We start from the raw sequence: 18,319 nt of genomic DNA, 5'->3' as shown, positions 1-18,319 counted from the left end.
CAAATTTTACGTTATGAACTTCGTTTGGTGGTAAAAGCAGAATTACGTTATAGATTCGGATTCCACGGCCCATAATGCGATTCTATGACGGAATGCCTTTAGAGGCATTCTGTTATTCATTCCGTCATAATAGAAGTCTATGGGCTGCATAACAGTAACGGGACGGATCCGTTTTGCAGCCCATAGACTTTTATTATGGGCTAAAGCAGGCATGCTCAACCTGTGGGCATGCTGGGAGTTGTAGTTTTGGAACAGCTGGAGGGCCGCAGGTTGAGCATGCCTGCTCTAAAGACATTCCGTCATAGAATTGCGTTATCCGTGGTAACGGAATCCAAAACACAGTTCTGCTTTTACCACCAAACGAATTTCAAAAAATCTCTTGTCATCAGTAAAAAAAATTAAAAATCTCAGAAAACACCTTTTAAGGTACATTTGTTTTTACAATTTAATTTGTGTTGGAAAATGATAATTTGATTGCTGGAAATGGCCATTGCCTGTGGTGCGTACATAGTGATGTGGAAGTGCAGCTTATCTGACTATGAGGTGCAGGAGGGAGTCCAGAGGCCCGACCCTCAGCTGCACCAGTTCCCCGGAATGCCTACTCCAAGAAATTAGGTTAAATCACAATATACACTGTTTTAGGAGCTCCCTAAAAACATATCTTTTAAGGTGGCCTATCACATCCCCTGATCTAACGCCTCTCCATATGCAGCCCAGTTATCATTTTCTGAACCTGATCCTCCACCGCATCCACGCACCCGGAAGCACTACAGATATCGGCTGCTGACCGCCTCATGCAGCTTTATATCTACTCCCCTATTCTCCCAAGATGGCTGGATCATCGTTCAAAACAAGAACCTTTACCTTTTTTGTCACCCCTTCTCATAGATAGTAAGCTCTTGTGAGCAGGGCCCTCATGCAATCCTCTTGTAATTATTGACTTTACTGCAGCCCTAATAGCAACAGACAACCATTATTTTAGTAATTTGTTATTCTATTAATTTTATTTTTTAAGATTAATTGAGTAATCTAATACGTTAAAATGAATTAATAGACTGTTTTCCTTTATAAATACTCATCAGACCCCCTGCCATCAGTCCCAACACCCTTTGTTCCCCACTGTGCGATCAGCCCAAGTGCATCAGTCCCCCCCCAGTACCATAAGTGCCACTATCCCCAAGTGCCATCAGGTCCCCCAGAGCCATCAGCTCCAGTCCCCCATCCCCTTGTGCCATAGTTTTTGCTGCTCTGCTCCCCCTGACGCTGGGGGCGCCTGGCCTTAGTCAGTTCACCAACTTACCTTTCCAGTAGGGGCGCCGCTGACACTCCTTCATTCCGCGCTGCTCTGCGCCTGACGTCGCACAGCGCGCCAGGTCATGGCGTGTGTACGTCAGGAGGTCAGTGCAGCGCGGGACCATGGACGCGCTGTGAAGTGTCCGGAGGATTTTATTTTTTTTGTGTCGAATTACTCGATTTAATCGAGTAATCGTTTCAGCCTTAGTTTCTATGTTATTTGACTGTTTGTACATGAACCTCCTGAACTGTAAAGCGCTGCGGAATATGTTGGCGCTATATAAATAAAGATTATTATAAGGGGGTTACTCAGACTTTTTCATGCATCTGTCACAGATATATCACTTTTTATGTTGTGTTGGTCACAGTGCACAATGGCATCGGGAGCCAAATTGGAATTCAGTGTATGCCGATCTTATTGTGCACTGTCTTTACATTCTGTTATAGGTATAGGTAGGGTTGCCACCCGTCCGGGATTCACCCGGACAGTCCGGGTTTGTAATCCTGTGCCCGGGTACAAGCCTTTCTTAGACCCGGGCACAGGATTATTCATTCAAACTGCAGTGTGGTCCGACCGAGACTCCGATCGCATATTTAAGCTGTCACTCCGGGTGATCAGCTGAGCGCAGCGCTCCCGAGCCTCCCCCTCCCTCCTCCTCCTCCTCCTCCCTCCTCCTCCTCCATCCTCCAGTGATGCCAGGCAGCGCTGTGTGTTCACTCACTGTTCAGGCTCCTCCTCTGCCTCCCAGTCCCTCCCTCCCTCTCTCTCTGATAAGGAACAGGAAGTGATGACATCAGAGAGAGGCAGAGGGAGCTCCGTGGGAGAAATCATTCTACTTCTCCTCTCCAGCCCAGCTCCAGCAGCCTGCCCATGTAGTGGCCAGCCAAGTGCCCACTGTGCCCTACATGCAGACAACCTGACCAAGACAGTCCTAACTCCTGAGTCCTGACACCTGTCCTAGTCTGTCACTCACTTCTAAAAAGGTATACATAGAAACTGTTACATACAATTACACAATTCAAATGTTTTATGTCCCCCCACTAAACTCTTTTTTTTTGGCTTCTTATAATCCCTATACTGCGATATATGAATACATAATGTTATTAGTCATTTTGGTTTAGTAGATAATGAATAAAACAGACTTTTATAATATGTAAATTACCTGTCTACCAGCAGGTAGGGCGGTTACTTGCTGGTAGCAGCCGCATGCTCTTTTCATAATGACGCCCCCTCCTCATGTCGATTGACAGGGCCAGCGAACGCGATCGTTCTCTGGCTGGCCCTGTCTGGTATCAAGATCTCGCGCCTGCGCCGTAACGGTCTTCAGTTGGTGCAGGTGCACTGAGAGGAGGACACTCGCTCGGCCGCTCCATCCTCAGTGCGCCTGCGCTGGGTGTAGATGTGACGTCTCTTAAAATAAAGACTTATAATATGCTAATGAGCCTATAGGTGCTATGAGGGCGTTCCTGCAGCACCTAGAGGCTCAGTCTATTCACCCTTTGTCAGTGGCACGCCCATGTCCAGTTGATTGACGTCCAAGTTCTCCTCTTCGTCCCGTAAATCCCGCGCCTGCAGCGAATACTAAAAGGGACAGCGCAGGCATGGGATCAGGGGCGTAACGATTGCGGTGCGACAGCGACCAGGGGTGGAGACGGGACATGGTTGGAGGCGGGACATGGGCGTGGCTGGAGGCGGGGCCTGGAAGGGGGCCCTCCCTCCCTTCTGTTCGGGTTTGGCTTGAAGAAAAGGTGGCAACCCTAGGTATAGGATGTCATCTTCCACATACTGTAAATGATGAGAATAAAACTGCTGACTCCTGTCTATGATTTATATGAAAATAGGACATATAAAGGCTAGGAGCAGCCATTATTGGGAAGAAAGCTTGGCTGCTTGTTAAGAGAAGGCGAAGTTCTGTACAAGCAGCGATCTCCTCCACAGTATGAGGATGAGGGATTGCTCATCTTCCTGCAGCTGCAATGTTTCTGGGCAGCAGATTGCAATCTGCTGCTGAGAAACAATAATTTAGGTGCCTGCACGAATGACAGGATCACCCGATGAACGAGCGCTTTACTCGTTCATCAGGTGATCGGTTGCACCTTTACACAGGCAGATTGTCGGGAACGAGCGTTCACAGATGCCAATGCAATTGAGTTGTCTCTGATCACAGATTGTGCGGCCGGATATCTGTGGTGTAAAACAGGCGCCCGTGGGCTATGGGGCCCACTCAGCTGTTGGGCAGGGGTTAACTCTTAGGCCCCTTTCACACGGGCAAGATTTCTGCGCGGGTGCAATGCATGAGGTGAACGCATTGCACCCGCACTGAATCCGGACCCGTTCATTTCTATGGGGCTGTTCACATGAGCGGTGTTTTTCACGCATCACTTGTGCGTTGCGTGAAAATTGCAGCAAGCTCTATTTTGTGAGTTTTTCACGCAACGCAGGCCCCATAGAAGTGAATGGGGCTGCGTGAAAATCGCAAGCAAGTGCGGATGCTGTGCAATTTTTCACGCACGGTTGCTAGGTGAGATCGGGATGGGGACCCGATCTTTATTATTTTCCCTTATAACATGGTTATAAGGGAAAATAATAGCATTCTGAATACAGAATGCTTAGTAAAATGTGGATTGAGGGATTAAAAATAAAATTAACTCTCCTTCTCCTCTTGATCACGTAGTTGCCGATCTCTTCTTACTTCTTTAAAGGGATTCTGTCACCCCGTTTTACCCTATAGAGCTGCGGACATGCACGACGATCGCCGCTAGCATGTCCGCAATATACCTGTCCCATAAAGCTGTGTCCTTTTATTGGGTTTAAAAAATGATTTTATAGATATGTAAATGACCCTGGTAATCCGCCTCAGGGAAGGAACTACGCATGCACGAGCTTGCGGTAATCTAACTGTGAGCAAGGAGGAGATTCGGAGGACACAGGGGAGCTGGGCTCCAAGAAGGTTAGTACAGCCCCTTGGGCACCTTACCAGGGTCATTTACATATCTATAAAATCATTTTTAAACCCAATAAAAGGACACAGCTTTATGGGACAGGTATATTGCGGACATGCTAGCGGCGATCTAGCCGTGCATGTCCGCAGCTCTATAGGGTAAAACGGGGTGACAGAATCCCTTTAATCATGAGCTGCTGGCAAAAGGACCTGTGACGTCACATCACATGGTCCATTACCGTGGTGATGGACCATGTGATGAGCTCAGTGTAGTAACCACAGGTCCTGAAGAAAGAGCAGAGACCGGTAGCTATATATATATATATATATATATATATATATATATATATAATTATTTTTTTTTTAACCCTCAATTGACCTTCTACTAAGCATTCTGTATTAAAGAATGCTATTATTTTCCCTTATAACCATGTTATAAGGGAAAATAATAAAATCTACACTACACCTAACCCAAACCCGAACTTCATTGAAGAAGTTTGTGTCTGTGTACCATATTCAGTTTTTCCTCACGTGCGTTCAAAAACGCATTGCACTCGCGCGGAAAAAAAAAACGAACCACGCAATCGCAAATTGAAATTGTGTGCGCACTCGCACGATTTCCCCGCTACGCACCTGCATCCTATCCGGCCCCAATCCGTAACGCCCGTGTGAAAGAGGCCTTAGACATTATAAGTAAATCTGTTCCATTATTACTAGAGAGCTCAGTGGAACATTTTCATGTGATTGTAGAAATATACCGTCTGCTCCTAAATATTTCTTACCCAGGCCCTGGTCATGCTACGTACACGGCTTAACCTTCCTGCACGTTTACTGAGGCCTGTCCTTGGGTTTCTTTAGCTATTTTAATGAGTATTCTAATAGTAACAACCTGACACATCCGGCTTAGCCTTGAATGTCCCTGGATATGTAGAGTATGGGTCAGGGTAATGCTTTAGTAATATTTTACATACCAGTCATAGTTTCAGCTGGATTTTCAGGCTTTACTTCACATTTTGTATGTTTTGTGTCTGAGTGTGAAGATGTTTTCTCGATAACCCACCTTGTAAAGCCATCACAGGAAACAGAATATGTAGAAGAAAGCAGAAGATATGTGTTGTGCCACCTAGCAAGTAAAATGCTTCTAGGTGAACGTCACATTCCCTGATAAGGACCCTAGCGCTTGTTCTTCATGTATGTGAAGCATGTCTGCGCGTCCTTCAAAACCCCTCAGCGAAAATTTCTTTGACATAATCCCTTTAGTGACAAAGTGTGGGTCCACATCACGTTTTATGTATTAGGCTACTTTCACACTAGTGTTTTAGTTTACCGGTATTGAGTTCCATCATAGGGGCTCAATACCGGGAAAAAAACGCTTCAGTTGTGTCCCCATTAATTGTCAATGAGGACAAAACTGAACAGAACGGAATGCTCCAAAATGCGTTCCGTTTGGTTGTGTTCTCATACCGGACAGCAAACTGCAGCATGCTGTGGTTTTCTTTCTGTCCTGGGATGTGGAGCAAGATGGATCAGTCATGACCCACAATGCAAGTCAATGGGGACGGATCAGTTTAACTCTGCCACAATAGAAAACGGATCCGTCCCCCATTGACTTTCAGTGGAGTTCATGACGGATCCGTCTTAGCTATGTTACAGATAATACAACCGGATCCGTTCAGAACCGGTGCAGATGGTTGCATTATCAGTAACGGAAGCGTTTTTGTGAAAGTAGCCTAAGTGACAGGTCTGTGCGGCGCATTGCTTAATGATCTGTCACCAGTAGGAGGAGCTCCCGGCCGGTCAGACAGCGCAGCAGGTAAGTATGATGCTTCTAATATTGCTAAGTAACCATGACAACCAGGACTGCAGTAGCGTCCTGGTTGCCATGGTTACCGATCGGAGCCCCAACGATTAAACTGGGACTCTGATCGGAACTCTCCACTGCCACCAATGATGGGTGGGGGAGAGAGGGGAGGCCGCACACTGGCCACCAATGATATTAATACAATAAGGGGGGGGGGGGCCCCGCACACTGGCCACCAATGATAATGCAATAAAGGGAGGGGGGGCCGCACTGGCCACCAATGATATTAATACAATAGAGGGAGGGGGGCCGCACACTGGCGCCAATGAAATTAAAACTGGGGAGGGAGGGGGGTCTGCTGGCAGCCCCTGATCTCTTACAGGGGGCTATGATACGCACAATTAACCCCTTCAGGTGTGGCACCTGAGGGGTTAATTGTGCGGATCACAGCCCCCTGTAAGAGATCGGGTGCTGCCAGGCAGCAGGGGGCAGTGATGTACACAGTTTGTAGTATATTCTAACTTGAAGCGTCCCCATCACTATGGGAACGCCTCAGTGTTAGAATATATTGTCGGATCTGAGTTTTCATTGAATGGGTCAGTGAACCGTTGTCCTTCCAAAAAATAGGACAGGTCTTATTTTTTTGACGGACAGGATACACGGATCACGGAGGCGTATGACAAACGGTGCATTTTCCGAGTTTTTAACAGACCCATTGAAAGTTAATGGGTCCGCAGAAAATCACGGAACAACGGCCGCGGGTGCACACAACGGTCGTGTGCATGAGGCCAAACTAGTGTGTTTTGTTATGTTGGACGATGTTGGTAATGAATGTAACGTACTAGGAGGGACATTTACATTGTGCATGTCTTGTTTTCAGAAAATTTATAATTTGAAAACTCCTAATGCAACTTGTCAAATGCCGTATACAGTCATGTATGCTCTATACACGCATACATGACTGTATACTGTTCCACAGCAGTCCTAATGGCGGCCTCCAGCTGCCCCAGTCCTGTGCAGGTGCTAAGCACCAGATGGACATGTCCGGTTCAGATACGAGGGATTCTGCTGCTTGTATCTGTGTAGGTAGCAGACACGTCTATTTGCCATCCTGCACTTGTGCGGAATAGAAGGCACCCAGGAATAAAGTGTCCGCCATCATGGAGCACATGGACTCGGAGGATAACGGGCGAATATGTTTTCACCGCAAAAAAACTGAACGGTTGTGTGCATGAGGCCTAACTGGGGCAGCTGGAGGCCTCCATTAGGACAGCTGGGGGACATTATAACATTATGTATGCTTGTATGGAGTATATATGGCATTTTGGCAAATTATGTTGGAAATTGTCCAACCCCTTTAAACCAGGGCAAACAGGCATTTTTTGTAGTGGTGTTTATTTGCTCTTGAGTTGCGTTTTTGGGTCAATGGCATTTTTTTTTAATCTGATTTCTCCGGTTTTGTCATTTTTTCCCTTATGGTCTGGTGTTTGTGTCCCATATACATCCATTTGGTTTTGTTTGTCCTTCTTATAAAAACGCATGTGCAATGTGTGTGTGTTGTCTTTTTTTTTAAGTTGTTTTTGCATGGTATTTTTTTATTTTGCACCCTTACTATTTTTCCCCATACTGTTCCATTGAGGAAGTGATATGGGGGGGGGGGGGGGGGGGGGGGGTTGTGCTTGTTAGATAAATTCCAGTGAAAAAAAATGCCTGGTGGTAAAACACACAATACGGGCAAAAATGCAACAAACAAAGTGCTAAGCAAGTCAGGCATCTTTTTTAAGGCATGTTGTTTCCAGGGGGGAAAAAAGCACAAAACTATGTGGCAGCACCCTAAACCAGTGTTTGTTCTCTTCAGTTCTAATGATTTAGTGTAAATTCTGTAATTATCTGTAATTCTACACATTTTAAAGGGAACCTTGGAAAAGCTATGTGTGATAGTATAGTCACTAAGTTTATAGAGCACAAACCGTTTTGAAGAGGTATTGTGTGTGTGTATATAAGGCTTTTAGCCACAAACATACTCATAGATGCATTTTTATACAAAAAAAATAATATATAAATATATATATATATATATGTTTTGATGTAAAATGTATTAAGGCACCCATGAGTGGTGGGTGGCATTTTATCTGGTGTCTACTTTACAGAAAATATATATCGGTATGGGTGTATAAAGTATTTTTTATTATTTTTATTATATAATTCGGGATTGTTCGTGTTTGCCAGAAGTGTTGGGCTCTTCCAGGTCCTCCCGGTTTTCAGAGTTAGGCCTCATGCACACGGCCGTTCCATGCATTTGGGACCTCAATAGCGGCCCCCAATGCACGGGCAACATCTATGCAGCGGGCCGGACCCATTCAGCTTGAATGGGTCTGTGGTCTGTCCGCACTGCAAAAAAAATATTTATTTGTGGTGCGGAACAACAGAAAGAAACGCCATGGGCAGCACGGCAGCTCAGTGGTTAGTACTGGTGCCTTGCAGCACTGTTTGCGTGGGTTTCCTCCGGGTACTCCAGTTTCCTCCCACACTCCAAAGACATACTGATAGGGACCTTAGATTGTGAGCCCCATTGGGGACAGTTGGATGCTAATGTCTGTAAAGCGCTGTGGAATATCGTAAAGCTATAGAAGTGCATAAAATAAATAAACCACAGAAGCACTCCGTAGTGCTTCTGCTGTTCCGTTCCGCATCTCCCGAATTGCAGACCCATTCAAGTGGAGGACTTAATAGGGATACTTGATCAGGGTGAGGTTCTGGACGGGGCCACCCCTTGCGGGGCATGGACCCCGTGTTAGGTGTAATAGGGACAGTCTCTATTACACCCTGATGACCTAAGAACCTGATGCCTGCACTACTGTTTGGACATCTGGTACCCAGAAGCCCGCAGGGAGTGACCATCTTCTTTACCGACATTCCATATCTATCAACTAAACCGGTAAGACCATTCCGTGTCTTTACATAGCATCCCGACTGTCCCAGCATCTGTTTAACGGACTTGGATTCAGAGACCTTATGCCATGGGCTGTATGCACCTAGTTTGGTGTGTCTTTATGCCCTGGGTGGTATGCACCTAGTTTGGTGTGCCGCTGGTTTCAGGTGCCACACCTTTTTAGGTCCTGCACCTGTTTGTTTTTTTATGTTTGTAAGGGGTATTTTAACTCCCGGCTATAGGAGTACTTTTTGAATATATTAAAAGTTACGTTTTACTATGTTACTGCTCCCCTTCTTTTTGATTTTTGTAGACTACTCTTGAGCAGTATCCGGGGAGAAGTGTATACGCACTTATCATCATCCCTGGTGAGACAATTCATGAACTCTGGAAGACCTGACCTTGGGCTTGTAGAGCCACACTTCTGTTCCTCCATTGTGGTATGTTGCTTCAGAGTACTATCTGGAAGTGGCTATTGGAGACTAATCCAGAGATGTCATCAGGGAATTCACTGTACAAAGTCCATGTCCTCTGTGGGGCGTTTTTCTGGTGACAATTGGGAAATCCCATCACCCTCAGTTTAGCTGCAAGAGGGTCCACGTTCCTGTCCATAGGTCTTACTGTGACAGAATCGCTCAGTAATTTAATTTAGGATTTGGACGGGTAAATGAATGCAATCCTAGCTCGGCAAAGATGAATTTAAAGCAAGGTCTAAATGTATATTTCAGGTTGATCTTCTTTGACGAACAGCTTATAATGCAATAGCCCCATACTGTAAGTGGCTACGAATGAGAGCTTTGCTTTCTGATGTGACTAAAGTGTCAGAAATACAGAAAGGTGGAGATGTTTAATGAGGATTACATTCTTGTGATTAGGAGGTTTTAATGTTCTTATGTTCTAAGCTGCCACAGGAAATATTTTAGATATTTGGGGTATTAATTAGCTTTCTGAGAAGATTTCAGCAGAATGTGCTGTGAGATTCCATTATGAAATAATTCTTGGGGTTAGTAAATGAGTACAATATGGTGGGTGCTGTCATGATATAAAACACCTGCTACTTGCTTTGACTGGAGCAAACCAAACCATAGTTATTTTATAGTAAAGGTAGCAAATTGGCCTAGGTAGGAATAGCCTGCATATCTATCGTGATCTCAGAGGATGATCACTTTTGAGCTTGGATTTTGGACTGATTTCTTTGTCTGTTCTGAGTGAAGTCTTATTGAGTGGCTTATCTTTTCCTAGATTGTCTCGCATGAAGAGTTGAATGTGTCTGGATACCATGCACTAGAGGTTTGTCCCTGAGGTTTGTCATGTCCCTGAGGTTTGTGAGCACAGGCACAAAGATAAAGATGGGGAATATTAGTTCAGGTTGGGAACAAGTAAGAGAACTGGATGCTGATGCCACGCGGTCCCAGGACCCAGATGAACTAAGCGTGCCCAGAGATTGTAGCGTATAGACTGCTGCAAGCATCCAGAGCTCTATGTGCTTGTTCACATCTGCGCTGACTTGTCTGTTATTCCTTTCCATCAGAAGAACGGTGTTCGAATGATTGATACAAGGAACACCTTCCATTTTTATCTGTTCCCCTTTGACTAGAATATAAAAAAAAAATTCCATGACTGTTATTTTTGAGAGAAAGATTATAATTCCTGCTCTGGTGCTTCAAAACCCAGTGTAGACCGTCTTGAAAATAAAATCTTCTTTATTTTATTAAAATGCACACAAATTTTCTGTGCACATTTTAATGAAATAAAGAAGATTTTGGACTCAAGACGGTCTACACTGGGTTTTGAAGCGCCAAAGCAGGAAATCAAATTTTTCTCTCAAAGCACCTTTTTGGAGGGACTGGAAATCCCTTTCCGAAGGAACTACTACTTGCTGCAGCACACCCGTGGACAAGATCTTGTTCAAGATGCCTTCACTAGGCTTGTGCACAACCCCACAAGGCGAGCCTCCATTAGCACACCGCTAATATTTTAAACACAATTCCGAACGTACTATCCTATTTTGCGCCTTTTTCATTGAGCTCTAGGCACGTCCAAACTATAATGACTGTTATTTTGTGGCAGAAAGAAAATTCCAGCAGGCAAAACATCTTATTTTTTCAGTTTTTTGCGGATACCATTTGCAGTCCGTATGCGGAACCATTCACTTCAATGGGTCTCCAAAAACAATGGAAGGTACTCCGTATGCATTCCGTTCCGTTAAAAGATAGAACATGTGCTATTATTGCCCGCAAATCATGTTCCGTGGCTCTATTCAAGTCGATGGTTCTGCAAAAAAAAAACTGAATGCATCCGTATGTCTTCCGTATCTGTTCCGTTTTTGCGGAATCATCTATTGAAAATGTTATGCCCAGCCCAATTTTTTTATGTACTTACTGTTTAAACATTATTGTATGTTTCCGATTCCATTTGCGATCCGCAAAAAAACAATTACGAATAGAAGGGCAAAATGGTACGTAAGCGGAACGGAAACACAAAAAAAACTGCAAAATGGATCAGTATAAAATGGACTGCAAAACCATACGGTCGTGTGCAAGAGGCCTAATGTAGTAGACTCTAATGATCAGAACGGATGCTCAAAGCCACTCGTTTACTGGGGTGGAAGTAGATTTTCTCTTTTTGTTCCTCCCGTGGAAAGGACAGTACAGATATGGACTAATATAATATAGTCATGGACTGGAGACTGACCAGATTTTGTACTTGCCACACATGCTAATTGTCGGCTCTCTCACTGGTTCTGTAATTTGTTCTTATGTTACATTTCAGATTTTGGGTGAATTCCCGAAGTAGACCTGATGGCTAGATTTACGTTGGCTGCTGGTCAGCAGTGACTTAATAGGCAGTGACCAGATTGGAAAACCAGATTGACGATTATCTGAAGTTCCAGCTTCTTCAGGATTTGATGTCTCCAAAGAAGCAGAATATTTATACAAATCATCCAAAGCCATTCCATGAAATTTGCCATGTTCTACTATTACCTATTGTGCCTTTTTAATGTTTACAAAGTATTCAATGACTTTTCTTAACCCCTTAGTGACCACCCATACGCCTTTTTACGGCGGTCACTAAGGGGCCCTAGGCTGGGCTGACGCTTTTGACGGCGGGCCGGTCTAAGCGCTGCACATGAGAGCCGTGGTCCTGCTCTAACAACCTGGACCGACAGGAGTGACAATCTTGTCTGTTTAACGCTTTACATGCTGCAGGCAATGGCGCCCGCTGCATGTGGAGTGCTGACATAGGGAGCAAACTCCCTCTGTCTCCCATTGGCACTCCGCAAATGGGATCGCGGGGTGCCGATGCGTGTAAAGGCTGGCAGGGGTCTGATATAGGCTACAAGCCTTCCTTGAGTAGTTTGTGCCTCTCTGGAGTAGCCTGCTGGTTAATGTCAGTATAGCACTGACATTAAAATGCAATGCACTATAGGGATAGTGCATTGTATTTTAAAAGCAATCAAAATGTTGTCTGTTATAGTGCCCTTGTGGGACTATTAAGTGTTAAAAAAAAACCAATTTTTTTATTATTAATTTTTATTAAATAAAAAAAACGCTAATTTAAAAGCAGCCTAAGCATGTGCGGCAAGAAGACCAAATCACAGGCAACTGTGGCCAATGATTGCCTGTTTAAATACCCCACCTTCAGGAAACACGTGACACCGGTGCCGACACTGATTTACCCCACATCCTTGCCCCCTGATAGGCAGACCAGCCTCACTATTAGCAGGGCTGGTTGCCAGAGCAATAGAGCGACGCCAGAATAAATGCACTAAATGTACAACACGTTTTCCTCCACTGTGATAAATTTGTCCCATCTTCTGAATCCTAGACTAAGGTCATGCTAAAAGCCTTTGTTAATATATCTGCCCCATGGGTACTTTGGGCATGAACTGCTTATTTTGGATCAGTTTAGCATCTCTCTCTGGTTCAAGTCAGGACTTGATTACGCCAGTATTGAATGTTTATGTCCTTCCTCAGAGAATCAAATGTAGTTGTAGTTTTAGTCATGATTAGGCTCCTTTTATGAGTTTTCTGATACAGTGCAGAAGTCATCACTGCATCAATAATGGCATGTACTGTGTGTCTGGTGTCAGGAAACACCAGCAGAAAGACTGATGAAAAACAGCTGGCTGCTTTGAGTATAGCAAGCGTTTGGTTTGATACTTTCATCAGAAAGGGGTATTTTTTAGAATTCTTGGCTGTTTTTATTGTTCATTTCGGCAGGACTCTGACATTGAAAATTAAATAATAACTATTGTCCTTCTGTAGTAGTCCCAAAAAATTATACTTCCTAGCAGAATTTAGATTACAGCTCTTTTGTTCTCTTAAAAGACCTAGATGAAGATGTCCACAAAAGAGCATTGTGTTGATTTAATGCAGGGGTCTCAAACACGCAGGCTGCGTGTGGCCCCCGAGGCAATTATCTCTTCTTAAGGCCTCTTGCGCACACACGCGTATTTTCATTCCATGTCCGTTCCGTCTTTTTCGTAGACCATAAATGGAAATATTAATTTCAATGGGTCTGCAAAAGAAACAGAAGGCACTCCTGTCCTATTATTGTTCGCATTACGGACAAGGATAGTACTGTTCTGTGAAGGGCCAGCTGTTCCGTTCCGCTAAATATGGAATACACACAGTCATCCGTATTTTTTGCGGATCCATTTTTTGCAGACCGCAAAATACATACTGTCGTGTGCAAGAGGCCTAAGGCAGCGGATGGCAATTTTACGGCAGGCCATGGGCGTGATGAAGTGATGTCATCATCTCCTGCACAAGGACACAGCAGACGGCGGCAGAAGTGGACACTAATAAAGGCCGGAACACTTAAGGTGGCATTATAATACATGGTGAACTACTAGGGGCATTATTACAGGCAGGAGTACTACGGGGGGGGGGGGGGGCACAATATAATACATGTGGCACAACTGGGGGGCATTCATTCAGGCTGGAGCACAATGTGGGCTAATATAATACAGGTTCCCTACTGGGGGCATTAATACAGGCAAGAGCACTGCAAAGGGGGTATTATAATACAGTTGCCACTACTGGGGGAGATAATATAGGCCAGAGCACTACAAGGGCCACTATAAGGGGGCATTATAAATACTAGAGGCGCCACAGGGGGCATTATAATACAAGGGCCACCATAGGGGGGCATTATAACTACTGGTGCTACTACAAGAGGCATAATAAATATTGGGCCCATTATAAGGGACATTAGAACTACTGGAGACACTTTCTACTGTGGGCTCTATAGGGGTGTCTTAAAGATCAGCCTTATTACTACTGGGCGCTCTAGAGTGTTGCCTTATAAAGAATCCTTGTTACTGCTGGGGCACTATAAGGGGTCCTTATTTATACTGGTGGTACCATGGTATCATAATTACTACTGTGGATAGTGTGGGAGTATTATTATTGGGCACAATCTGGAGGGCATTATTACTAGTGGTGGCACTCAAAGAGAATTTTTACTATTGGGGGAACAGTAGGGGCATTATTACTAGTGGGGGAAGTCTGGGAGCACTGTTACAGTATTGTGTTTGTGGCCATCGGAGTGCACAAAGAGCACAGTATGGGGGAGGGCAGCAGGATGAGATTCCTAGGGCACCAAGAGGGGGAGGATGATGGAAAAGTGAGGAACCTAAGATATGTGTGCCAAACTGCAGAGACGAGATGCTGAAAGAAGTTGTCAAGGCAGTCTGAAGATGAGGAAAGAGAACATCTACATCAGAGGAGACATCACTGAATATGTGGTGCTGTATTCTATTAAAGGGGTAATCCCTTAGACAGTGGGGGCATATCGCTAGGATAGGCCCCCCATTGTCTGATAGGTGCGGGTCCCACCTCTGGGACCCACACCTACAAGGAGAACGGAGCTGGGGAGAGTTGTGGCTGGAGGACCCCGGGTTTCCCGAGGTCCGTCCACCACCAGGCGCAGCTCCCCGCCTTTCCCATTGAAGTGAATGGGAGCGCACAAAGCATGCTTGGCCACCCCTCCTATTCATTTCCATGGGGCCAACGGAAATAGCCGAGCCAGCTCAGCTATTTTCGGCGGCTTCATAGAAATGAATGGAAGACGGCTGCGCATGCGCAGTGTGCCCTCCTCAACTTTCTCCGCTCCGTTCTCCTTGTAGGTGCGGGTCTCACCTCTGGGACCCGCACCTATCAGACAATGGGGGCATATCCTAGCAATATGCCCCCATTGTCTAAGATGGGATAACCCCTTTAACAATAATTTTGTATCGTATCGTATTTGAAATGAATGCGTCCTGTCAATAGCTCATATATCCAGTCGAGTTTGAGACCCTTAATTAGTGTAACGTGTGATGCTCTAATTGAGTCACCAAATCGGACTCCCTCTGGCCGCAGTGATGGTCTGACTAAGAGAGTTAAACAAAGAGGAATCTAAAGAGCCAGAACAGGAAGAGTACATGGATTGACTTCAGAAAATGATATCCAGAAAACCATCCACCTGTTTTCTTTATAAAGACAGTTATAAAATATTCATAATATGTGATCATTTTAATGAGTTTTTCCCTTTAATGTTTATCCTTTCACTTGGATACTTTTTATGCATTACTAAATACAGTAGTACAGCTGGAAACAGCATTATTTATTGTACACAGGTTCCCGTTTATCTAATATTTTGATTTAAACATAATAAAATGTAACATATAGAATACTTTGGGAGGTAGGGGATGACTATAGGTTGTGGTCACACCCAAGCCCTGAAGTCTAAGGCCTCTTGCACACGAGCGAGTTTTCCGCGCGGGTGCAATGCGTGACATGAACACATAGCACCCGCACTGAATCCTAACCCATTCATTTCAATGGGGCTGTGTACATGAGCGTTGTTTTTCACACATCAGTTCTGTGTTGCATGAAAATCGCAGCATGTTCTATATTCAGCGTTTTTCACGCAGCCCTGGCCCCATAGAAGTGAATGGGGCTGCGTGAAAAACGCATTGCATCCGCAAGCAAGTGCGGGTGCAATGCGTTTTTCACTGATGGTTGCTAAGAGATGCTGTTTGTAAAACTTCCGTTTTTTATCACGCGCGTGAAAAACGCATCAAAACGCATTGCACCTGCGCGGAAAAAACTGAACAACTGAATGCAATCGCAGACAAAACTGACTGACCTTGCTTGCAAAATAGTGCGAGTTTCACTGAACGCATCTGGACCTAATCTGTCACGCTCGTGTGAAAGGGCCTAAGGCCTCTTGCACACGAACGACACAGATTAGGTCCGGATGAGTTCAGGGGAACTCGCACCATTTCGCAAGCAAGTTCAGTCAGTTTTGTTTGCGATTGCGTTCAGTTTTGTTCGCGCGGGTGAAATGCGCATTGATGCGTATTTCACGCGCTTGATAGAAAATTGAAGGTTTACAAACAACATCTCCTAGCAACCATCAGTGAAAACCACATCGCATCCGCACTTGCTTGTGGATGCAATGCGTTTTTCACTCAGGCAGAATATAGAACATGCTGCGATTTTCACGCAACGCACAAGTGATGCGGGAAAAGCAACGCTCATGTACACAGACCCATCGAAATGAATGGGTTCGGATTCAGTGCGGGCGCAATGCGTTCGCATCCCGCATTGCACCCGCGCCCAATAGGCCCCTCTATCTCATAAAAAAAAAACTATAATATGAATTAAAAGGAATAGGGGACCCTGTTGCATTCACCCTCACTGTATAATAAAACAAAAAAATGACAGATTATTCTTAATTGTCTGTTTCAATGAGGCTTGCGAGCTGTCAGACCTCGGTATCCGTATATCACCACCTTAATATGGTCTTAGTTTGTCATACTTTGTGAATATGTGTTCATGGGATCTTGTTTAAATGAATAAGAAATGCAGTGTTTTGGTAAAAAAAAAAACTTGTCAAACATCATTGTGGGGACTGTTTTCTAAAGAACAGGGTGCAATTTAAATAGGTATCCATGGAAACATTGTAGGATTTTGACAAAGAAAGTGCTATTATTGGAATACTTAGCAAACACATTTAATTAAACTGTGAAATCAGCTAGCGCACGTGCAGCTTGGTCCAAAGGAGGATTTTAACTCTTCAATTAACTTTTTACATTTACGAAGGCACTAAAACTAACTCCAGTGGTCTTGTCACATTTGACATATCTGGGCAACTGGTTATAGAGCAGGAGGAGATGAGATAACATATGTATACTGTAGTTTTGTTGGAAAAGATTGTGTAACTTTTTTTTTAATTTTAATTCTTGCAAATTCTGGGTTTAAAGAAGACCAGTCACCGCTCCTGACATGCCTGTTTTAATACCTTCATGCATTCCCCATGTAATAACAATTCTGGAGCATCTATTCTTATGTCTCTATGTTGTCCCATTCCATTATTTCTACTAGAAGTTATGAATTAATTTCTGGCAGTCTGCGGTAAGGGTACAGAGGGGTGGTAACCAGTTAAAGGCTATGGGCACTTTTGTAAAAAAAAAAAATATGTTTTTACACAAATTAATTTCTCCAATTGGTTCTAGTTATCTATCTTTGTTTGTTTTTGTTCTACAGCCTGCTGTACTTCCTATGCACAGCAGGCTGCTCTGAGTGAGTTTACAGAGAATCCGTCATTGGAGCGCACACTGTCTCCCTCTTCCCCCCCCCCCCCCCCCCCCCCAGAGGTCACAATAACGTCTGTACAAGCGTCATAGACTCCTGTTCAGGCCATTTTACTCCCTGGAAAAAGGCTCATGCGTATCTTAAAAAATTGTCTTTTTCTAGTCAGAAGCACTGTATCAGAAGCTGCCAGGTCCAGCACACATGAAGCCCCACCGCTCTCCTTATAAGCCCCGTCCCTCACGGACATCTCTCTCACCAGGAGCAGCTCCAGAGTCTGGACTAACACTACATTGTGGTTACAGGACCTGTGGTGATGTCACAGTCATGTGTGTGGGAGGAGTTAGAGGAACATAGGCTCTGTGTAGGACTGTGCTGGTGGAGAATAGAGGTACTTTATGTATGGAAGGTGTGTATAAAGCAGGGCTGTCAGTGTAACCAGTCTATTATACAGTTTGCTGCGTGTAATGTGCACACAGCAGTTCTATCTGTGTAATGGAAATGTAGCAGAGCTGTGTGCAATGTGTATATAGTAAACTATCTATGTAATGGGCATGTGGTAGAGCTGTGTATGTAATATGTATATAGTAGTGTCAGGTGGGCTCTGTGTGTAGCAGCATCAGGTGGGTGCTGTGTGTGGCAGCAGTTGCCTTATGTTTAGTGTATGATGTTGGATAAATGTTAAATTGTCTACATTTATTTCTGCATGGACTAGCAATGGTTTTCCTGCAGCAATATCAGCCTCATAACATTATGTGGGCCTATG

The 18,319-nt window shown here is 44.5% G+C and overlaps 1 protein-coding gene and 1 long non-coding RNA gene across 4 annotated transcripts in view; one reads left to right on the top strand and one right to left on the bottom strand.

Moving 5' to 3' along the window:
- The window catches only part of SPTBN2 (spectrin beta, non-erythrocytic 2), a 258,310-nt gene that overhangs the window by 75,081 nt on the left and 164,910 nt on the right, over window positions 1–18,319 (bottom strand). The window contains exon 3 of one of the 2 annotated variants that reach the window (XM_044270585.1): window positions 9,486–9,499. The exons of the other annotated variant lie outside the window; for it this stretch is intronic. Coding sequence (XP_044126520.1) covers window positions 9,486–9,499 — 14 coding nt within the window. The remainder of the gene's footprint in view (window positions 1–9,485; window positions 9,500–18,319) is intronic. 2 annotated transcript variants of the gene reach the window in all.
- LOC122920831 overlaps window positions 2,089–18,319 on the top strand; it is a 97,871-nt gene continuing 81,640 nt past the window's right edge. For both annotated transcript variants that reach the window (XR_006386940.1, XR_006386941.1), the window contains exon 1: window positions 2,089–2,277. This is a non-coding gene — a long non-coding RNA (uncharacterized LOC122920831). The remainder of the gene's footprint in view (window positions 2,278–18,319) is intronic.

The sequence above is a fragment of the Bufo gargarizans genome, chromosome 10, assembly GCF_014858855.1.
Source record: "Bufo gargarizans isolate SCDJY-AF-19 chromosome 10, ASM1485885v1, whole genome shotgun sequence".
Taxonomy (NCBI): Eukaryota; Metazoa; Chordata; class Amphibia; order Anura; family Bufonidae; genus Bufo; species Bufo gargarizans.
This window is presented reverse-complemented; position numbering and strand designations above follow the sequence as displayed.